Source organism: Anabrus simplex, chromosome 10, assembly GCF_040414725.1.
Source record: "Anabrus simplex isolate iqAnaSimp1 chromosome 10, ASM4041472v1, whole genome shotgun sequence".
Taxonomy (NCBI): Eukaryota; Metazoa; Arthropoda; class Insecta; order Orthoptera; family Tettigoniidae; genus Anabrus; species Anabrus simplex.
Genome location: NC_090274.1, coordinates 3,313,940 through 3,338,601, shown reverse-complemented (window position 1 = coordinate 3,338,601; position 24,662 = coordinate 3,313,940). Strand labels below are relative to the sequence as shown.

At 39.1% G+C, this 24,662-nt stretch overlaps 1 protein-coding gene across 1 annotated transcript in view; it reads left to right on the top strand.

Annotated features, from left to right (window-relative positions):
- Positions 1-24,662, top strand: part of APP-BP1 (Nedd8-activating enzyme E1 regulatory subunit APP-BP1) — an 84,252-nt gene that overhangs the window by 20,602 nt on the left and 38,988 nt on the right. The window contains exons 6-7 of the mRNA XM_067155005.2: positions 13,274-13,425; positions 15,358-15,491. Coding sequence (XP_067011106.1) covers positions 13,274-13,425; positions 15,358-15,491 — 286 coding nt within the window. The remainder of the gene's footprint in view (positions 1-13,273; positions 13,426-15,357; positions 15,492-24,662) is intronic.

Below are 24,662 nucleotides of genomic sequence, written 5' to 3'. Positions count from 1 at the left end.
GCGAGAGCCCTATCACTGATGCATCCGTTATTATGAGCGGTTAAGCGCGCAGATTTTTTCCGTTACCGATATTTGTGCACCCCAGCGATTATATTGCATGCAATCGATTACCTTCGGTATCATTTCGTCGCTATGTCCACTAGCGAGTTCTCACGTCAACATTCGAAGGCGATGTCGGAGTCGATGTAATAACCATCAACTGCTGTTCCGTAAAGAAAATTTGAAATGAAAGAGAACATATTTTCGTAATAAATGCGTAAATAACGTGTACGATAACGGTTATTAACTCTTTAAAAGTAAAGGCTGACTAAACGACCGCTTAATTTTAAGGCCAGATACTGGGATACACGTCGAGATATGGCAGAGTGCATAATTGATTTCAGGGGTTAGTTTATATTTTCTCGCGTCTGGTTAAATTATGGAAAAGTTATTATGAAAATTTATAGCGAGAAGGTCATCATTTCTCTACTGGCGCTTGAAGTGTATTTTCATCATACGTATTTTACGGATAAGTTAGGATATTACAAGTAACAACTCTCATTATTGTTCCGTATTGAAGATGACGTTAGGCATAGATATCAAGGATAATTTAATAAAAAACCACCTATTCAATACTTTCCACGTTTAATGTGGTTATTATCTACATGGTTTTATGTAGACTTATTTGGTCAGGTACATGTTTCACCCATTATTTTGGGCATCTTGAAAATCGTGGGTCAAACAAGCTCCAGTTTTAATACAACCCCTTCTCAAAAAAGAAGATCCGTTTCATTTTATTTTTAGTTTTGAACATTTTAAGTTAACCAGAATAGAACTGCCAAGTTAAAACACATTTAAATTTATATTTTCAATCTTGACCAACCTACAATCAGTTCAAATCTCCACTTATTGTTGACGACACATCCTGTCACCAGACACGATACGTCAAGAACTTAATATGTTACAGGGGTCACATAAACCCCGATATGCAATCCTCTTCACCGAAAAGAAGATCCATTTTAGTTTTGGACATTTTCCATATTAGATAGATTAGGACCAAAAAACTTAACTATATTAACTTATGTTTGTATATATTGTATATAATGTATATGTTGTATATAGTGTATATATGGGTATGTTTATATTGGTTAAAAAGGTCCCAAACCTTGACCTAAAGGTTGTTTACAGGCTGAAGATGCCCAAAATAATGGGTGAAACATGTACCTGACCAAATAAGTCTACATAAAACCATGTAGATAATAACCACATTAAACGTGGAAAGTATTGAATAGGTGGTTTTTTATTAAATTATCCTTGATATCTATGCCTAAGTTAGGATACGCGACGCTGTTTGAATAAGAAAACTGAAACGTTAGCCACAAAATGCGATCGATCTTCTTCGGTATGGTATAGTTTTCTCACTGTGTGCATTTGCGAGCTCTCTCGTCGACATTCGAAGGCAATGTTGGAGTAGATTAGTAATACCCGTCGACTGCTGTTGTCTAAAAAAAAAAAAATCTAAATGAAAGAAGATAACACGTTTTCGTAATAAATGTGTAAATAACGTGGCCGATGGCAGTTGTTAACTCGTTAAAAATAAGGACTGAAGTAAACGATCTCTTGATTTTAGTGTTATATACGGAAATTAAGTAAGAATGTGATACACCTCAAGATATGGCAGAATATATCACTGATATCAGAGGATAGTTCATATTTTCTCGCGTCTAGTTAAATTTCGGAAAGGCTATTTACATGTAAATTTTTAGCAAGGAGGTTATCATTACCCTACATGTGTTTCAAATATGTTTTTATGATGCATATACGGTTAGGTTAGGTGACGCCGTTTGAAGAAGAAAACTGAAGTGTTTGCCACAGAAACCTCTGGAGTGATACCGTATTTCTCCAAATCCAAGACGTTTTTTTTCTCTCTCAGAATCTCAAGCGAAAACTCAATTGTTATCTTGCATTTGCGGCCTAACAGTAAGTTGATGGATAACACTGGCAACTACGCTGCTTCTTTTCACCCCCGCACGCGCATTTACACACAAAACTCGACCACCTCTTTATTATACATCGCTAGCCGCGGAGTGCCTGTGTGTAACGTCACTGGATCTTGGGAAATAGTGAAGAGAGAATGACGTTCTATTAGCCTCTACAAAAACGTTTCTCTAATCTGCATTATGGCATCAAAACATACTAGCCTTGGAATTCTTGTGCAGCCGCAAGAAAATACAGCATAGGCCTAACTAAAGCCAATATTTGGTGTTAGTGTGAAGACAAACAGCTAAAAAATGCGTGCTGTGCAAGAAATGCATTCATTGGTCCTCAACAAGGACGCTATATAGAAGTCGAAGATGAAATTGTGAGGTATGTGCACGAATAACGCAAGCACAGAATTGCCATACCAATCTCGTTCGTTGACGTCCGCTATTAGGCCTATACATCGTCTGCCGCTGAATTTGGCCGAACCCGACGAGCGAGACATGCGTGTAGCGGCAGCCGGTTATATCTGACGCTGAGTAAAAGTAACAGTTTTATAGACAGCTAGAATATTTTCCTGATGGATCGTCGTATTGTAGAGACGCATGGAATAGGCATTGTCGGCAAATTTCAAAAATCGGATATAACGACAATCCGCTATAGAGAGTAAATTTTTCGCTGTTATGAATTCTCGCTATAACGCACTTCTACTGTAGTTGATCTAGGAACATTATCAAATGTCTTTTCAAGGACCATAAACACAATAATTAGGTCTTTTCCTCTTTCCCAGTGTTTCTCTGCCAACATCCTCAAAGATCTGTTATGCTTCTTCCAGCCCTAAAGCCATGTTGTTCCTCTTCTAAGATAGGCTCTAGTATATCCCTTACTGTGGCTTCAATGATCTTCTCCATAATTTTAAGGCCATGTGATAAGAGGGTAATGCCTCTGTAATTTTCACTCCCTTTGTTAAAGATAGGAACTATCATCCCTTTTGTCCAATCTTCAGGTATTTTGTTATCCTTCCATATTGTTCTGAGAACTCTATACAGCCACCGTATACCTGGTGGACCAGCAGCTTTAATCATGTCAGCTGTAACTTCATCAGCTCCCGCTGACTTACCACTTCTCATCCTATGGAGACCTTGCTCTTCTTCTGTCCATGTAATTGGGACATCTTCCTCTATTATTTTGTCCTACATCCTCCACAGAGATCTCTTTAGGACCATTTAGGAGCTTGTCAAAATACTGTCCCATTGTATCCCTGATATCTTTCATATTGTGAACTATATTCCCATCTGCTGTCTCCAGAGCTGTAATTGCTTCTTTATCTGATCTTTTACTTTTTACTATTCCATATATCATTTTCATATTCCCTTTACTGCCTTCTTCCAGTTTAGTTGTAAATTCTGCCCAACTTTTCTCTTTTTCTTCTCTTACAATTCTCTTGACTTCCAACTTCTTGTTTCTATATTCTTTCGCCATCTCTTCCAATTTATTGTTGTCTATTTGGTCGCTGTTGATTCTTCTGTCAGACTTAGCCACATCAAGAACTTTTTGGCTTTATTCCTTTTCATTATGGCTTCTTTCACTTTATCATTCCACCAAGATGTTCTTTCCTCTCTCACTCTTCTGCTTGTTCTTCCACACATTTTATCTGCACTACCAACCAGACTTGCCTTAATATCATTCCATTCTTCAATACCTTTCTTTGTGTCTGTTATTGGTATTTTAGCTCTGATTTCCTCTTGAAACTGCTGTTTGACTTCTAGATCCTTCAATTTCCAGTCTTTAATTTGTGGTTTTTTCTTCTTGTTTACTTTAATAATAGGTTTGGTGACTCTTAGGTCTGCAATGAGGAGTCTATGGTCACTATCAAGGCTCTCACTAGGTATCACTTTTACATCATGCACCTTTTCTCCACTTGACCTGTCTGTGATGATAAGGTCTCACTGATCTATACTGAGCATCCCAGCTTTATCTCGTTATTTTGTAGCTACCCCGTTTCCAAATTGAAACAAGAAAATGAATCATGAAACACATTGGTTTCAACAAGAAAGCTATCAAGAATTGAAACTCAGCCTACTGGAGATGCATAGATTCTACTAAGAAATCAAGGAACTAGGAAAACGAAACGTTATCAATAGCAAAAAAAAAAACAACTGTAAAGCGAATATTTACCAGTCATAGATTTCATAACGCAAACATATTGGAGATCTGATAGAGACCAGCCAAAGACATTTGACAGAGACTAATAGCTATTATATTAGACGGTTGTAAATGAACAAATATGTCTCAACTGATTGCATTTATCTTTTATATTCCTATGATTGAGCAAGAAGAAATGATGTGTCGTTAGGAAGAGGCTTGACCTGAACGAGGGACGAATAACACCGCAGACAATGACTGCAGATCAGGGGTCATACATGGCACGTTTTCTAATTAGACACCTCTTCCCGTGACTTATGGACATTGTTGTTTATGTTGCGGAAGGTAACCGATGACAGAAGCTAGGGTAAATACCGGAGAATCTCCATAATATACTGAACTGACATACATTATTGTCATAACATCACCAATCGTTGACTAGTACATGTATATGTTGAAAGTTTATTTTCAGTAGAATATGGTTTGAAATATTAATTCACCTCACTACATGTGAGCTGAAGGCAAATAACCATATTTTAAAAATATTATAAATTAACTTCATTCTTTAAGGGTGAAATCTTAGTATGAGCCAGTATATGCTCACAGTATTTCACGGCCCACTTACTTTGCTGTACCTCATCCTTCCCCCCCCCCTCCCCCCCATGATATTTGAAACATTCTTCAGTGGATCCACGTATTTCCTTACTATTAGACTGAAGTTATCATTACAGAACAGGCTTTTCATCTTGCTGAAGTTAGTTTGTGCTGCTTTGATTCAACAGTAAATTTGTTTCCCAAGGCAAGCAATTTCGACACAAGAAAGGATGACAAAGATGTTGATTTCTATAGGGAACCTGAAATGATTGTTCCAAATGAGTAAATTTATAATACCAATATAATTGGTCCATTATTGGACATTGTAAATTTTCCAGCTAACTCGTTCCTGGTTGCCAGCATTTCACCCCCGTGTGCTAAGTTGGACTCATGAGTTGGTATGCACTAGCCATGCGTCTTGGTAGGTGTGCTATTTACCATCTGATAAGCCCAACTTAGCACACTGGGGTTGCTGGCAACCAAAAATGAGTTGGAAAACTTATAATGTCCAATAACGGACCAACTATATTGGTATTACAAGAAAGGACGGCGAAACGGCTAACACGCGACCACTAGCATTACGAAATGAACCATACATCACTACGGGTTAAACACCTTAGTATTTTCCCTTCTCTTTAGGAGGAGTTATACGTCCACTCCTACTGGATTACACAGTTAAAGCAGATCCAAAAACCGACCTACAACCGACAACAGCAGCATGTGAACAAAATCAAATCGCAAAGAAGACAGGTAATCAAAAGGACCTCAATTAGAGTGTTAAGCATAGAACTTTGTTGTCATAGCGTGTATCGCTACCAGTATTACATTGCAGGAACAAGATTGTTCTAAAATGCATGAATACAAGCTTCCAGATTAAATCAATACGGGAGATAGATTATGGCTTAAAATTCAGAAGGATATGGGAGAATTGGCAACCCTGTCTCCAACAAACATGAGGATCTTTTCAATCGTTTTTTCTTTTTTACATCATATTGAAAGAATTTTCTTAAAAATTTGTGTTGGCTTATTGGATCCTGGTTGGATAGCTCTTCCATCAACTGTTATAGATGGTATAGGCATCACTGAAGAGTCTTACAAGGAAAATTAAGTGCGAGGTATTTCCCATTGCTTTCCTCATGAGTCAGAAGTTGCTATTACATAGCAATTTGCCAAGCCCACTGGAATGCATGCACCATCTGACCTTATGAGCGACATTTTCACGCCATTCATATCAGGATCTGGCTGCGTAAGGAGTGGCATTACTAGCATCACTCATACCTCGGTCACTTTCACATCATCAAAGCGAGGCCGGGCTGAGTTGCTCAGGCGATTGAGGTGCTGGCCTTCTGACCCCAGTTTGGCAGGTTCGATCCTGGCTCAGTCCAGTTGCATTTGAAGGTGCTCAAATACGTCGGCCTCGTGTCGGTTGATTTATTGGCACGTCGGCGTCTCCGAAACTGCAAAACTAGTTAGTGGGATGTAAAAACAAATAACATTATTATTATTATTATTATTATTATTATTATTATTATTATTATTATCCCTGTACCTTTCTCAACAAGAGTACTTTTATTTCACACAGAATTATATTTTGTTCCATAATTCTCTTTTTTACATTGTAAGTTTTTATGTGCATCTTGAAAACTGTCCTACATTTCTGTAATGTTGTGTTCTATTCCCCTTGACTTGTCATCATCACCATCATCTTCATTTCCTGTTTCCCGGGTCGGGTTGTGAATCAAGGACCTCCATCACTGCCTGTCTCTCCACCACTCTTCACCTTTTTTAAGTACACCTTCTCAATTTCCTCCCCTCTTCTCTATGCACTCCCACACTGAATCTGTCCACCTCTTTCAAAGTCTTCCTCGTGGTCTCTTTCCTGTTAACTTCTCTGAAAAAGCTTTTTTTTGGCTCTCGCTCTTCTCCCATTCTCATCATATGCCCATACCACTTTAGCTTTCTTGTTTCTATCCTGTTTTGAAGTCTCAAGATTCCTGTCCTTTTTCTTACCCCTTCATTTCTAATTCTATCCTTTCTGTCTTGCCCTCGATACCTCTTAGGAATTTTATCTCTGCTGCCTGTATTCTACTCTCCTCGTGTTGTAGTCCACGATCGAGCTGCAGAAGTTAGTATGGGTTCATAATAGGTTGAATATAATACTTTCGTACATTTCTTCGGGACATCTTGGTTCCACAAAATACCCCTTACACTCTTGTTGAAGCTGTTTGCTTGCTGTATTCTTTTCCCAATTTTCTCGGTAATCTTTCCATCTTCTGTGTACCGGGCGAGTTGGCCGTGCAGTTAGAGGCGTGCGGCTGTGAGCTTGCATCCGGGAGATAGTGGGTTCGAATCGCACTGTCGGCAGCCCTGAAGGTTTTCTGTGGTTTCCCATTTTTACACCAGGCAAATGCTGGGGCTGTACCTTAATTAAGGCCACGGCCGCTTCCCTTCCACTCCTAGGCCTTTCCTATCCCATCGTCACCATATGACCTATCTGTGTTGGTGCGACGTAAAGCCACTAGCAAAAAAAAAAAAAAAAAAAAGCATCTTCTGTGATCACACTTCCCAAGTACTTGAAACTTTAAACCAATTACAGAATTTTACCATACAGTTTAATCTTTCCTCTTCCTTCCTTCCTTCCTTCCTTCCTTCCTTCCTTCCTTCCTTCCCCTTGTCATCACTATTGTTTTACTTTTCTCTTATGCTTACTTTCATCCCAGATTTTTCTATCTCATTATTCCGTACATCTACTTGTTTTTTCACTTCCGTTTCATCCTCACCTCATATCACTACATCATCTGCAAACAACATGGCTTTTGTTGCTTGTCTTTCCAATCTCAGTTTAATGGTCTTAGGAATTTCATCCCTGACTATGATGAATAGTATGGGGGAGAGTACACTTCCCTGTTGGAGACGAGTTTCAACTTTAAACCATTTTGTTTTTCCTATACTCGTCTTCACACTACTAACACAATTTTTGTACATAGCTTTTATTATTTGTACTTCACACTGTTAACTTTTTTTCCTTAATGTGTCCCATACCAACTGTCTGGGCTTTCTCAATGTCAATAAATGTCATAACTATGTCTTTTCCAATCTCCAATCTTTTCTCCATCATATGTCTTAATGTAAAGATCAGGTCAAACGTTGATCTTTCTTTCCTAAAACCATACTGTTCTTCCATTTCTCCTTCTAGCTTCCTCCTCTCTCAAATATCTGAGCTACATGGGCAATAAGGGTGATCCCTCTGTAGTTATTACATTACTTTTTATCGTCTTTTTTAAAATATCTGGATAATTAAACCTTTTCCCCACTCTTCTGGGATCTTTCTTCCTCTAGATTATTCTAAATAATCTATGCAGCCACTGTAGCCCTATTGATCCTGCTGCTTTACCACTCTTCATCTTTTGTATGGCTTCCTCTATTTCTAACATTATTATCTCCTTTTCTTGTTCTTCTTCTTTCCCCATTGTTTCTTCTTGCTCCTTCTCATCTACCAGTTCACTGTAATATTTAGCAATTCTGAGAAGTATTCTTCCCATCTTTTTATTGTGTCATCTCTTTGCATCAATATCTGCCCTTTTTCAGTTTTTACAAATTTTCTATCTTCCCTATTTCGTGAAGTATTTTATCACCAACCCATACAAAACCTTTCTACTTCGCTTTATATCGTCCTGTAAAGTTTCTGTGAAACTTTCTCACCTCTTCCGTTTCTCTTCTTGTACCTTTTTCTTACATACCTTCTTTATATTTCTGCCAATTCTCTTTACTATTGTTGCTTATCCACTTCCTCCAAGCCATTTATTTCTCTGTAACTGCTTCCTTTACCCTGCTGTTCCACCAAGGAGTCTGCACACTTTACAAATCCATTTCTGAAACATGTCCATTCCTCCTCCACACTGTTCAAGTCATCTTTGGGAATTTCTTTCCTCAGATCCTCTTGAAACTTTTCCTTTATTTCTTTCTCTTTTAACTTCCTTCCCTTTATTTTTCTTTCCTTTTTTTTCTATTAACTTTGTTATTTTACCCAGTCTTAATTTGGCTACCACCACTTTATGGTCTTGTTCGAAATCTACTCTTGGCATTGCTGTCACATCTTCCACTTGTCTAGGTTTCTCCTTCTCCACCAGAATAAGATCAATCCTTGTCTTTGTCTTTCTATCTCCCCAACCATATATAGTTATTTTTTGTGAGTTCTTTTTTCTAAACCATGTATTGCCAACAATTAATCCATTCCTTCTACAAAAATCTATTACCAAATCTCCTCCTTCATCTTGGTTTCCGTAACTATAGGGGCCAATTATCTCTTCTTTTCCCTGTCTGTGTGTTCCAAATGTGTATTCATGTTGCCCATTATTATAACCTCTTTGTCTTCAATACAACTTTCCAGTTCTTCTAGAAACTCTTCTAAACATTCATCTGCATTCCCGAATTGGGGTGCATAAACCTGTATAAAATCTTGATTCCTCTCTCAAGTCCAACTTGAATTATCCTGTCACTGATCTGGTTAATTTTGTCCACATATAGCACCAGCAGGTCTTCTCTCATTATAACACATCACCATTTGTTGCCATCTTTCCTCCACTCCAGTATAATCTATACCCTTTCTTCAATTCTTTCTGACCTTCCCCCTTCCATGTCTCAGTTATTCCTATCATTGCTATGTCTTTCTTCTCCATATACTCTATAAGTTCTTCTACCTTGCCATTCAAAGTCATGACATTGATACCGTTTCTTGTGATGCCTGGTAGCCCGCTTCTCACAGTTCCCCCAGAGCACCAGCAACTGCGCGTCACCTCAGGGTGACGCCCTAGCATTTTCCTAGGCCTCGATTCACTCGCACTAATTTTATAGGCTGTTTGTACGATGGGTTCGCCATTCCTAAAAGCATTTTATTACCTTCTGTCAGGTTGAAATTAGGCCGCCACTAACATTGTACCCGGCATTTCGGTTGCACGGCACATGGCGAATAATAATAATTTAAAAACTCGTAAATTACGCGGGATTTGGAGATCTTTAAGACAAGTCAAAACACCAGATGAACTGCATCAAAAAAATAAACAAATGAACATCGGGTTGGACAACGTGACGACTATAACAAAGGATGTGGAGCAGGCGTGGGAACCCTACCTAGGTCAAGGATTTCAAGAAAAATCAACGGTGATCCCTTGATCTGTTAATATTTTTTCCAAAATAGACATTACAAACAAAATTCGTTGATTCAAAATTCAAGTTAACAGAGGCCAGACATACGAGTTCAGGGGCAATTTGCCCTTAGGTCAAAGAGGCTAACAAATGTAATATACAGAATACAAGGATTAAAGGTAATAGGAACCACTTGATATTAAAATTATACATAACGGAATGTAAGGCATCTTAATAATAGAGTGGCGAGTCAGGGCGGTAGGGGTTATTTAAGTTCCCTTCACGTGTGGTGCTAAGCGAGCAACAGCGAACAGGCGACCAGACATATTTCTCTCCTGGTCAAGATACAACATTAATGAACAGGGCGGTAGGGGTGTAAAATACAAGCAAACATTAATTATAAATTAAGATGGAAATAAAGCCAACAGCGCTTACCTCCTAAGTGTGTCTGCTCGCTAGACTGATGAGAACCGAAAAGACCACAAAATCTTGCCTCGCTCTCTTAAAGAGGCCGAGGCTGGCCCCGGTGCGATCACCAGGTAACCAGTCAGGCCACAGAAGCTTACCTCTCACAACCCAGATCCACCAACCTGCATAATTAACATTTGATACTCGCCCAGCCTGTATGTTAGAACCTGACTTATACCTATGTAAAGGTGTGGAGCAGATTTTACATAAAACTAAGAATTACTTACAAATCAGGCTTAGATATTATGTTATACAATTATTGAAATCATTTTCTGATTAAAGACAGGTTATTTTAGAGATATAACTTAACAACGTAATTTGTGGTGATGATTCTTTTAATATATATTACGTTTGCAACAACATTGTTGATTTTGCACCCAATTTTGAAAAAAATTTGAAGTAGTTTTCCTTTTACTAGTGGGTGTTTAAAATTATGTGTACACAATTCCTCAATCTCCAGGTTTCAATTTCATACCTACATATATACATATATACATACACACATTACTTTCTCGTCGAGCATTAGACTTTTCATCTTTCTGCTCTCCACAGCTAACAGCAAAGTACACTTTCTACTGATAGAATTGCAGTGTTTATTATTCATATGGCAAATGTCAGCTGTCACCATCATTTTAATGTGTCTTATTTAAATAACTTTCTTACAGTTGAAACAGAAGCGAGCCCTATGTTCCGAACACACATCTCGTAACTTTTGTGCCGCACAGTCACTTGCGATGACCTTCGCTTTACCAGCGCACTACACCCCTGTTATATCTACTGGTAAAGTCGTGACGCCAGCAATCCAACTCTATTGATTGTATATCTAACTCGTCTCTATTTTGGTGACATCAGGAAATAATTAATACATCTACTGCATTATTTGAACTGTGTTACATTTGAATCAACTATATTCCAAAAACAGGTGTCTGGTTCATAATTTTTCTCTTTTAGTTATAAGCTGCGTGGTCACTTCTCACAACCTTCGTTAACTATCGCAGTGCAGCCTGCCGCCATCTGCAGCTAAAGTCCCACCGCCAACAAAGCCACTGTAATGTATCACATTTCAGACCCGCCTGTGTTTTGTTCAGAGGAAATGTATACGTCAGTGACATTAGCTAAATTTTGTTACATACAAGTAAACTGCATTTAATGAAAATTAATACGTATTAGTAGCTGCCTCTATGGATCAGCGGTAGAGTGTCGGCGTTTGGATCCCAAGATAGCGGGTTCAAACCCGGCAGAAGTAGTCGGATTTTTGAAGGGTGGAAAAAAGTCCATTCCACTCTCCATGTCGTACGATGTCGGCATGTAAAAGATCTCTGGTGACACATTTGGTGTTTACCCGACAAAATTCATTAAATCTCAGCCATAGACGCCCAAGAGAGTTTCTGTTTACTCGGTCTGCCATCTAGCGGGCCTAGAGTAAAACGGAACATCGAAATTGACGAGCAGACAACCAGATGGCGTCAAATTGAAATGTCTGCACACGGTAGCTGAGGCCATACGATTATTATAATAATTATTTTAATACGTATTAGTGCCAATAAGTTTTAATTATCTAGCTTTTAAGTTGTATTTTGCCGGGACATATAAAAACTTAAGTATAAGACGAATTATGTAGAACTGAGTTATGTATAAACCAGTGTTGTGTTTGTAGTATTGGGGGTTAGCACAGCTAATGGTTTGTGATGTAACATAAGCTTAAAATAGACAGAATTCAGATATATTATTAAGTACCATATTTTAGAACTGAGATAGTAAGCAGTAATAATAATAATAAGAAGAAGATGAAGAACTAATAAGCAGAGTTTGGGAAACACCAAACAACCAAAAGGATTCAAAATTAGGATGTGGAAAGAATCTATAACAAGATCAGTAACAACTGTATTTTGAATATATAAATTACAAACAACAGGTAGAGGACTAGCGTAGCAATAAGAATCTCAATTAAGACTTGAGAAAAGTATGAAATGTCAATAACTTGAACTGGCCACAAAACATTGATTAAAATAAAGACATTTGAGATAAAATGAGATACCCAAGTACAATTATACAATATAAAGCACCTGGAAGCAAGAAGAACCCTGTACTGGGGGAGAAAGGGAAATTACACGCAGGGATAGGGAACGCCGAGCAAGGTAAAAGATGGGATATTTAGAAAGGTACCACCACATAAAGAAAGAGTCTGTAACGCATTGACGGAGAATATTGCGTATTGGATATGATCCAACAGTCGGACATTGTGAGGCTTCAATACTAAAACTAGTTATACGAACTTATCAAGCATTGCACTCGCACCAAATACACAAAGTTACGAGAATGTCTGATGGCTTGAATAGAGGCGAGAAGTGCCAGATCCAGAAAGGGTCTGGGAAACTTAGTTCCAAGAAATAATAAAATACCTTTGGTCACCAAGTGTCTCCAAATAAAAAGTCCTGGGTGCAGGATGATGATAAGGCGTGACAATGAGATGTTGAGCCCTCCACAGTCATGACTGGATTGGGGAAGAGACGGAAAGGTGATATGGAAGGTTTTGCAGACATACGAAAATATTCAAGGAAGTCGGTAGAAAATGACGTATTCATGACATGACGACGTTGCGAGCGAAGAGACAGAGGCATGCGGCGGTCAGTAGTATGACAGGCAGAGGTGCGAGGTGTTGATAGTATCGCGGCAATGTAGAAGTCATTGACATGGCTAAATGAAGAAGCGTGTAGACATCAGTCTCAACTGTAGTTGCTGTTAGCTATAGGTCAGTCTAAGTTTATCAGTGGTTTACATTTTAAGATTTGTGGTTAGTTATTTATCAATCTAATACTGTTACTGGACAACTGTAAGACAGACAGCTGGCCCTGAACAAATTGTCATCTATATACACTCTGTATTAGCTCACTGTTTCATCTATTTTGAACTGTCTTGCTCTACAGTTGTCATGTAACTATCACTTGCCATTTTGTTTTAGGAATGCTTCGTGATGAACAGGGCAATCTGGAGGTGGAAGAAAACTTTGAGGAGGCTGTAAGGGCTGTTAACTCGGCAGTTGTACCAACAGGCATCCCGCCACAAGTCAAGGAAATACTGGAAGATGATGCGTGCATAAACCTCACGTCACAGGTGAATATTCCATGCAGTTTGCTTTTTACCAAATTTTGGTCATTAAATAAACTCATCCATTTGTTTGTTCTATCCATTGGCTGTATATATGCAAATAATGCACATACCCTAATTTAAATGAGGAAATATATATATATGAGTTTAGTCTGTACATTGCTCAGAATTTTAAAAGAATGGTATTTCTATATCGGTCGTGTTCACAGTAACAAGGAAATGTGCACCTTTTAATTTTCTGTGTGTATGTATGAACGGGCATCACAAGAAAATGGCTGAAGGGAATTTAATGAAAATCAGTATGTGTAGTCAGGGAATGATGCACTACAATCTAGGCTATAAATAATTTTCTTCACACTGAGTGAAATGGTACTTTAGGGAAGGCCTAAAATTTAATTCTCAAATATTTACTTTATTAATGGTCCTTTAGATAGTTACTACATAACTAAAGTTATATGGAATTACATTTCTGATCATTTATGTCTTATACATTTTTCCTGTACCACCGAGCTCGATAGCTGCAGTCGTTTAAGTGCGGCCAGTATCCAGTATTCGGGAGATAGTGGGTTCGAACCCCACTGTCGGCAGCCCTGAAGATGGTTTTCCGTGGTTTCCCATTTTCACACGAGGCAAATGCTGGGGCTGTGCTTTAATTAAGGCCACGGCCGCCTCCTTCCCACTCCTCTCCCTTTTCTATCCCATCGTCGCCATAAGACCTGTCTGTGTCGGTGCAACATAAAGCAACTTGTTTTTTCCTGTACCGGCTATGAAAACAGATATATTTGTGAATTTTTATTTTTGTTACTTAGTCCATATCAAGCATTGTTAACACGGAAATATTGTTTAATCGTGTTGACTGGCGACGGTTGTCTTAAGGTGTAAAACCGTGTTGTCATCGGTCTGTATCGACAAGGAAGGAACGATCGCTTGAAGGGGGAGTCCTGAAAGAATGTCTCTCCAATATCGAAAGCTCATAAACAGTAACATTACATTGTCTCTACTGCTGCCTCTCATCTCCGACAGATGGAATTACTGCTGCGTCCCAAGTAAAACAGCCTAAATATTGGCGAAAGTAGCTGGGGAGTTAGATAACTTTGCACATACTGCAGCTAGTTGGATTACAAAAGAAAAATCCATTAGTTTGTGTTTCATGTACATTAAGCTTTTAGCTGGCACATTGAACTTGTAACTGCACGTTCCTATTGTCTCCTTTCTTTCACAGAATCGTGCTGCTTATCTTCGGTGTCCAGAGGCTTCGCTCTTTTATGGTGAAACGCCCAGTGATCACTGTTTGATCCTGTTCTGTTTTGCCAGTCACAAACACAAGTATCGTACTTTCTTCCTCCGGCACAGTTTCAGGTGTTCGCTGCGTGTCCAATAACGTGAAGCTTTAGCCGTGAACAAGTGATATCAGCGTCCCACTATCTAATTTGTTACGGTTTTCAGAGACACTGAGGTGCCGGAATTTAGTCCCAGAGTAGATCTTTACGTGCCAGTAAATCTACCGACACGAGGCTGACGTATTTCAGCACCTTCATACCACTGGTCTGAGCCAAATTGGGGTCAGAAGGCCAGCGCCTCAACCGTCTGAGCCACTCAGCCTAGTCAGCGATTCGGAGGACTTTGTACTTGAAGCCGTTCTTATCCTACGATTCACATCTCTTCTAATTGATGCCACGAGCATTGGTGAAGTGTAACGAGTGCAGTGTGTGCATTTGGAATTTACGTTTAAGACGCAGGCGAGTAGGTTCTTAGCTATAATTCGTTCGTTCTAAAAGATTGGTCGGGGTTGCTACAGAGAAGTCATAAGGATAAAACTCTTATGTATCTTGTTGACGGTTGATTTTACAGGAAATTGATCATGACAAAAGTTATTTAGGATATTACTTTGTCCTGCATTTCCTACTGTAATTGTCAGACTCTCTGTTCTCTTTCTAGAGCAAACCGTTCTGGATCATGGCAAATGCTCTCAGAGACTTTGTGAAGAACGAGGGCGATGGCTGCCTTCCTCTTCGTGGATCGTTGCCTGACATGACTGCAGAGACGTCGAGCTACATCGCACTCCAACAAATGTAAGACTGAGTCTTATATTCTCGTAGTTTGTAGTCCTATAGATTAGGGAACAAGCAAGTGGCGAATGACAGTGACAGGTGAGAAACAGAAGAGGGAGCAATACAGGGAGGAGCCGCGTAATGGCTGCGCGTAATGTTGTACTAGTCAAAAGCCCTACTAGCAATCGCGCAGCATCTCTTTGTTATTCTTCTTCTTCTGCTGCTCAATGGGTCACTAAGGACCACGCGGAATCAACTTTTGTTGAGCTTTCCTCCTTGCCCAATAGTTCTTCATTTCCATCAATTGTTGTAATTTCCGTTCCTCTGACCAAGTGCGTCGTGTTGGTTTCTTATCATCTCCGTCAAATCCCCTTGTGTGAACAATTTTCTTGATTATGTTCCTAATTCAGTAAGGTCTTTCTCTACTTGCTTATAGTGATGGGACATTCGATTCGTTTTAGTGATACCAATATAAAAGGTCCGTTGTTGGACATTATAAATTTTCCAGCTAACTCATTCGTGGTTGCCAGCGCTTCGCCCCCGTGTGCTAGGTTGGGCTCATCAGTTGGTACTTAGCACATCCACCAAGACCCATGGCTAGTGCATACCGTGGAGGCCACTGCAGAGGCTACTTGGAGCCACTGGCAGTGTCAATGCACTATGAGAGACACTGTCTCATTTCCAAAAATTGATGCCTGCTTCCATCAGATGTTATAGATGTTGATTCCCATAGGGAACCTGAAATATTTGTCCTGAATGAGTAAATTTATAATACCAATATAGATGGTCCGTTACTGGACATAATAAATTTTCCAATGGTCCTTCGAACGGACCATTTTCTTTGGCAACGGATGGAAGCAATGATACAAATGCCAAGTTGTATCCCATTGTTTTTACATTGTATGATATTCTGCGGGAAAAAGTAGTGAGCACTGCGCTGTCCATACCGGCGTTAGACAGGGACTCAACAGGGCAAAACATATGTAACCCATCACAGTTGTGTGGCTTTCTGCTCTGACAGTGATAGGACACAAAAAAGGGATTCCAGCAGTTCTGAAGGAAGTTCAGCCAGGTATTGCTACAGTCGGCTTTATCATGTTTCCTATGTATAGGGCAGAGTATTGCTCTGGCATTTTCTCCTTTTGCCATATCTCTACCATAATTTCATGCAACCACCTTGTTAGTTTCTCACCTCCATATTTTATCATTTCTGCAGTAATATTGTCTTCTCCTGGCGCCTTATTGCTTTTAAGAGCATTGATTCCATCCTTAACTTCTTGCAATGTAGGTTCCTTGATTGATTCCAGGTCCACCTCTTCTCTACTTTGTTCCTGCCCACTCTCTTCTGTCTGCAAATCTTCAACCTCACCTTCAAATCATGACTCCTTATTCAGCAGTTCACTAAAATATTCCACCCATCTGTCTAACATCTGATCTTTGCCTCCAATCAGATTTCCCTCCTTATCTTTACAGAAAACTGCTCTGGGTTGAAATCCTTTCTTTATATCTTTTACCCTTATATAAAACTGTCTAGTTTCCTGAGCAGTCTTTCTCTCTTCTAATTCTTCAATCCATGGTTTCTCAAACTCTTTCTTTTTCTTTCTACATTCCTTGTCTGCTTCCTTTCTCTTCTCTCTGTATTCTTCTACAGTAGTTCATGTTCTTCTCTGTAACATTTTCCTTCTTGCCTCGTTCCTTTCTTCAATCTTCTTCCTACAATTTTCGTCAAACTAGTGCTGAATCCTTGATTGTTTCTTTCTGCCCAAAACAGTTTCGGCCGTTTTGTATTATACCTTTGACCATTTGTCATATTACTTCAATACTCTCTCCTGTCCAATCTTCCATTTCATTAAGGCTATTTGTCAAAACCATTGCATATTGCTGTTTTATATTTTCATCCTTCCTTAACTTAGCATTATCAAACCTGGGTATAACAACTCGCTTCATCTCTCTGTAGTTGGCTATCCTTTGTCTGTATTTGACACTATCTCCATCTGCACCTCGACAGCTATCCACTTCCAAGATATCTGAAGCATGCCGACTATCTATAAGCACATGATTAATTTGGCTGTTTGTGATCCCATCAGGGTAGCACCATGTTACTTTCCTTATATTCTTCCTTTGCATCCATGTGCTCTTAATAAGCATGTTATTACCCATAGCAAAATCAGTCAACCTTATATCATTATCGTTCGTAACGTCATGCAAACTCTTCTTACCAGTTGTTTTCCTGTAAGCAATTTCTCTTCCCAAAGTCCCCCATAACCACTTTAACATCATGCTTTCCACTAGTGCTAATTCTTGTTCCAGTTGTTCATAAAAGATATCCTTCTCTGCTGACTCTGCATCTTCTGTTGGTGCATATACACATATGAAAGATATATTGAAGAAGCGGGCTTTTACTCGTAGAACACAAATTCTGTCATTAACGAGCTTAAAGTTCAATATTACACTCTTATATGCATTATCAACAAGGAACCCTGTACCTCCGTATCCTCTGTTTCCACAGCTATAGAACAAGGTGTGTGTACCAATTGCAAGTACTCCACTTCCATTCCATTCCACCATCACATTATGTTTCTTCATTTAGTTCTTCAAGTTCAATAATCCTCCAGGTTTACTCAGTGTTCTCACATTCCGTGTCTCTAAATACCGATTCATATGCCATTTCCGTTGCCAGGGTCGTTTATCCATTACATCCGTCTGTTTCCTTTGTCCTTTGGTTCTGTAACAAGAGTTTTTTTCCAGGGTGGGGTTGTTGACCCCACACCCAACTCCTAACCTGGAGGACCAGGGTACTGCTCTTAGTCTGGCCCATCGCCTTAGACCTGTTCAGCTTGGGTGGGCCTACCAGGAGCTGTAGCTGTAGCAAGCCTCCAAAAACATCCGACAATGCCATGTGGCCTTCGTCAAGGTGGCGGTACCTGCGAGAGGAAGGCCCAGATATAATTTACAGAATATTCTACAGCATTCTCATCTAGTCAGTACCATTCTGGATGTTACAGTGTGTTTCACAATTCTGTAGTGGATTACAAATCATTAATTCAGATAATAAATTATATACAGGTTCTTACATTAACTAAACTCATACAAATATCTATAAATACAGGAAATATTTCATGACATAACCTCACAAATAATGCGATCGTAAACTAATAATAATACTAATAAGTGGATGTACATCAAAAGTCAATAATAATAATAATAATTAAAATAATAATAATCATTCAAGCTCGATACTTGCATTATTTACCCATGGGTGGGAAAATATTGTTTTCAAGTTATGTCAGTTTATCATACTTGCGTGACCTTTTCGTCTCTGGCTCGCTAGCTGGATTTTGCGTGAGGAAAAATTTAAGACATAAACATTTAAAATATTAAAACATGGACCATCTTGTTTGTCAAATATTCTATAGGATCGGTAAGGATAGACCACTGCTGGCCTGACATTACATCACAGTGAACGAGCATTGACGTCCACTACTTAGCAAAGTGCTCATTAGGATACATTATTTAAAATAAAACTCGATAATCACAACAAAAAACTGACCTATTCAAGATTGATTTATATTGCGCTCGATATAAACCATTAGTTTTATTTTATATTTATTCATTCAAAGAAAACTGACATGTTACAATTTTTGTGTTACAATCTACAAAGGTACAGGGTTTAAACGTTCAAGATACGATTTACAATTCCTTACTATCAAAGGATAGAGAAAGGTCCACCTGTTCAGTACCATTATATTGCAATTCATAACTTATGAGTTACAATTTCTTGGATGGGAATGGCAGGTGGTTTGTGTGTTTTTTTAATAGCAAAATTCCTGTTATTCACTAAGCAAAAAGTAATGTAATTACATAATGCAACAATGATTTTGCACAGTGTTGTAGTGTTGTCTTGCAGTTTAGGGAGTCCAATTCTCTTCCTGATTTCTATGTTTCTGATCTTACCCCTTCATGTCTTCCCAATTATTCCTCTAAGGAATTTCATCTTGACTGTTTGGATTCTGCTTTAATGTTTTGTTGTTGTCTACGAACTCACTGCACATGTCAAAATTGGTGTGTAATACATTGAGTACAGAATTTTCTTGCATTTCTCTAGGATGTTCTGGTTCCATGCTATAATTCCCATACATTTAATTTAAATTCAACGATTTTAATTTGAATGTACAATCTTTTTAATACAAAATTGAACTAAGTTAATGAAGTTATTTTAACATTTGGGTTGTTGACCTACATGTTAGGCCTCTTTAAGGAACAACCAGCAACAAACAGCAATTATTTTAACATTTAATTCAATTATCTATGCTAGTGATCAAAAGAATTACACACTGAGAAACCATCAAACAAAGCAAGACATGTCATCATCATCATCATCATCGTCCTCCATTTCCATCGTCCAGCTCGCACCATGTTGAGATGTTTATTGTACTTTTCCATCTTCGTTTCTCTGAACACCATTGTACTTCCTTAACTGTGTTCCGGTCCAGGTTTCTCCTAGTCATATTATTCTTGATTGATTGGAACAACCTTAGTCTGGGTCTCCATCTTCCGTTATAGCATCCTTCCCTATTCCATCCTCTTAACATATCCAGATGATCTGATTTCATCCCTCTCCATTCTGTTTGAAAAGCTTTTCAACTTCAGTGTACTTCCTGATGTCTCTCTATGATACTTCTAAAAATGTCATTTCACTGACCTGAATTTATTTCTCCTGTCTTTTGTTAGTGTATGCTGAAATAAATAATGATTAAATACAGTAGAAGTCCATTACAGCGAGAATTAATAACGGCAAAAAATTTACTCGCTATAGCAGATTGTTGTTATTTCAGATTTTTCGTAAAAGTCAGGGGAGAAACTTTTCACAGTTTAAAATCAGTATGGAATGGCAGTCACTTTGTTCAAAACTTGCGTTTTCAAGATTTCCACACCACGACCTATTCATTTGTTATTTTTTTAAATTCCGATACTACGTGAACGCATATGTTCAATTTCATTCTGAAAAAGTAGAAACCTGGTATAGACACTCCAGCATATAACACGTAACTTCGCGAGTGTATATGTATATGATTAAGTTAACCATATATGTATCATGAAAAATTAATTCAAACGCCAGTAGATAAATGGTAACATTCTCGCTATAATTTTACATTTTACCAGGCATGGGATGACGTCTTGGGAGAAAAGTGGTACATGGACAGACAGAAGTGGAGAGTGCTCGTAAACCACACCCGGGCAACTGGAGTGGAAAACTGATGATGATGATGACCAGGCATGAAAAAATATTAACTTTTTTATCGATATTTTTTACGTTGCACCAACGCAGATAGGTCTTATGGCGATATGTGATAGGAAAGGGCTGACTAGGAGTAAGGAGGAAATGGCCGTTGCCTTAATTAAGGTACAGCCTCAACATCTGCCTGGTATGAAAATGGGAAGCCACGGAAAACCATCGGCAGGGCTGCCAACAGTGGGGTTTGTACCCACTATCTCCCGAATGCAAGTTGATAGCTACGTCACCAAATATAAACTAGCCTCTGAAATCAGTGATCTCGAAGTGTGTCACATTCTCACTTAATTTCGGTGTACAGTAAAGCCTCATTGAGATGTTTCTGCAGAGCACAACAAAAAAGAGAAAACGTGTTACTGAATATATAAATAAAAGCTATCCAAGATATGAAACACAGGATACCATTTTTTCGGACATGAGGGCATTTTATATCGTTTATCTGCGGGTACAGTGTAAACTCTCTAGCATTTCTCAAGATGAGAGGAAAAACAACAGAGAACAAATATGAAAACGTATGCACAGGGCCAATAAAAATATCAGAGTATTATTACAGGCACACTCTTTCTAGAACAAATGTTAATAGAAGCCTTTTTTTTCGGAGCAGTGGGTTATTGAACATTGTTTTCCCGTCACGCTCTTAGACAATGAATTGGAGGTTATACTCGATGATGTGCAACTGCCAGGAATGACTTTGGCCGCCATTTTGAACCGAACAGAACTTCAATTTGAGTGATCAAGTCGAAACTCAAAGGTGCGAGTTCAACATTCGCGACCTCCGCACGCTTATACCGGTCCACTTTACGACAGATTTTAATTTTGTCTTCATTAATTAAGGAATTTCACAACTTTTTTCGTATCCATAACCGGGCTATCACGAGACAAATATTCACCACATTAGTCAGTTTCACATTATGATGTTCCTAATCTAGATGTAGGCTACCGTATCAGGCAACAAATAGTCGCTACACGTCACTGTACCACTCAACACTAAATAAATTTCTGTCTTCAGAATGGAATGCAAAATACAGTGGAACCTCAATTCTCCGTTTTTGCAGGGACCCTGTAAAAAAATCGTACAAGACGGGAAAACTGAAAATCCGGGGACGAATAAACCACGGTATCAAAAATTTGACTAAACATCACAGACATGTGGGCCTTCCACCTCTCAAGCGACCGCTGCTCATCCCGACGAAACCTCTCAGCCGTTATTCCTGGCGCTCTAGACCGAGGTCGCCATCTCGCCATTCGATAGTTGTTCGATTAAAGGTAATCGTAGAATGAGTGAACCTGGAACCAGCCCTCATATCCAGGTAAAAATGCGTGACCTGACCGGGAATCGAACCCGGGCCCTCCGGGTGAGAGGCAGGCAAGTTAGATCGCGGAGCCGGCTTCAAACATGAATTACCGGTACATGACTTAAAAATCTCGAAACTTTACATTCAGTTTTACCGGGGAAACTTCGTCAGTTTCCCATGAAAACTTCTTTCAGTTTGGCAATTATTTTGATCAACAAATCTCTTCAAAAAATCGAATACGGTACCGGTAATGCCAAGCCAAACAACAATCGACCACAAGTAGTTTTTTATTCTTTAATCTAATACAATAAATAACATTAGATACAAAAGCGCCCAACATGATAGCAAAATCACTTTTTTTAAATCTTGCATTTTAATTCGGTCACCGGTATACAGTTCATAGTCAGTTTATGGAAATCTTGTACCACGTAAATTAAGCCTTCATCGACTTTTAAAGGTTATGTTGAACTTGAAAATATGGTTTTGAATGTAAGTACGAGTTCTCAAAAGTTATCGACACAGAAACTTGAAATTCCCAGTCGTATATTAGGACCAAACCAGTAATAGGCAATCCCAAAACCTTCCATGGATTTTTGTATGTAAGGTGCAACATCTGTTCTGGTCTCGATAACATAATCGTATACGATGATATTAAAATACAGGTACCAGTACTACATTTCTGTTAAGAAGGAGCAGTTTCGCTTCCTGCCTGAAAGCCCAGTGACTATACAATGCCCTGAGGGAAGTGCCGAAAACCTGTTCGGCGATACAATCGAAAAAATGTTAAAAAATAAGCATCTAACCCTGGACATAATGTAGACGTTTTTCAAGTACGAGCATTTGACGAAACTTGTTCCGTCTTCAAGTAGAGCTTTCAAAGTGCACTCTGTCACCTTCAAATTGTGGCCACACTCTGCTTTATGATTTCCAAGGATTCTCTAAATTATACCACCCGAACGCGATGCTAAGATGGTCCCTTATGCAAGTTCACCGCCAATCGCCTTTCCATTACAGTACTTCCTCTAATTATCACAATGATGGGACGTGAACACCAAAAGCCGTAAGTATGCTGTACCTGTCCTTTCGTGAGATACAGAATCTTGAAAAACGCGTGATTGAGGATTAGCGTCGATGGGACTGAAATTTCTGGACGCCTGATCCGGGAAATAGTTTCTTTGAGGAATGGATAATGCAGGATTTTTACAATCTGATTTAATTAGGATGCTCGCGGACCACGTAATTTGAACGAATAATACGGGAAAACATAGTTTCCAGGAATGTATAATGGAGGTTCTACTGTACAAGCACAATAAGCTCACTGTGTTATTCAGCAATCTCGCTGCTAATTGGCAAACAAAACTGATAATTCCCGAGGCTAACGGCTTGCTCCCCAATCGTGTGAGGTTCAGGAATACAAGGCCTTTTCCCGTAATCACGCAGCTGTGGTGACGGCTCTTACCTGAGAAATCGCGTTTCTTTCACAAGTGATGACAACTGTCAGGGCTAGGAAAAATGTGATCTTAGTAAGCGGTAATAGCGAAAATTCGTGACGCGATAAATGAGGTATTTTTACATAGATTCAGTGCGATGAGAATCGGTACTTTGAATTTACAATGTTTTAAGTGGAAAAACATATTAATGAGGAACGCACTAATGAGGTTTCACTGTATACTATTGAAATTAAACGATCATTTACTTCAGCCTTTATTTCTAATGAGTTAACAATTGCTATCGGCCAAGCTATTTACGCATTTTATTTTTCTTCTTCCTCATCTTTTATGACCACATAGGATCACTTTCGTCAGTCTGTCGTTCAGGTCTCTTTGAAGGGATTGTTCGGGCTTTGTGGTCTTCCCGGTACTTCTTCAGACGCTCCGATCTTCGTGCCCTTTCCTCAGTTGAAAATATGCGTGGTGTTGGTTTTTTTTTGTGTAAGGGTAAAGCGGAGGTTTGTATTGAGTTTTGTATTCAATTTTATCTTATTTATGGTGTCTTCTGTTGTAAGGCCTATTTCCTTCAGATCCTCTCTTACTTCTCTGATTCATTTACATCCTGTTCTTTACAGAGTAGCAGTCAATGAGAATTACTAATCTATTCTGACATCGCCCTCAAATGTCGATGAGAGAGCTCGCTGGCGCACGTAGCAAGAAGACAATATCTAAGATGATCGATCGCATTCAATATAATTGCTCATAATAGTGATACCTGCCTGCTGTCATTTCTTGATGGATACAGTACTTTTGCATCCATCTCTTGGCACAGGCCAGAGTAAAGTGAAACTTCCACTGAAGTCCCAGTCTCATCCATGGCTGTGACAATATTGAAGCTGCTGGGGTATGGGTGGTGCTGAGCAATGGCATTCAGAGCAAACCAGTGTGTCTGAGTGTCATGAAAGGTGTTGCTCATAGGGTTAGTTGTGCTACAATAGCACTGTCTGGCCCAGTGAGGAAAGCAATGGCAGACTACCTCACTCCTCGTCTTGCCTAGTACGCCTCATTTGGGCTCTGGTTTGTGGGGTTTTCCTATAACTGCATAGCCTTTGGTGGTGCTATTTGGCGTAACAGGCAGACAATAGTGATGCGGTTTTCGCTGTAACCATAGGAC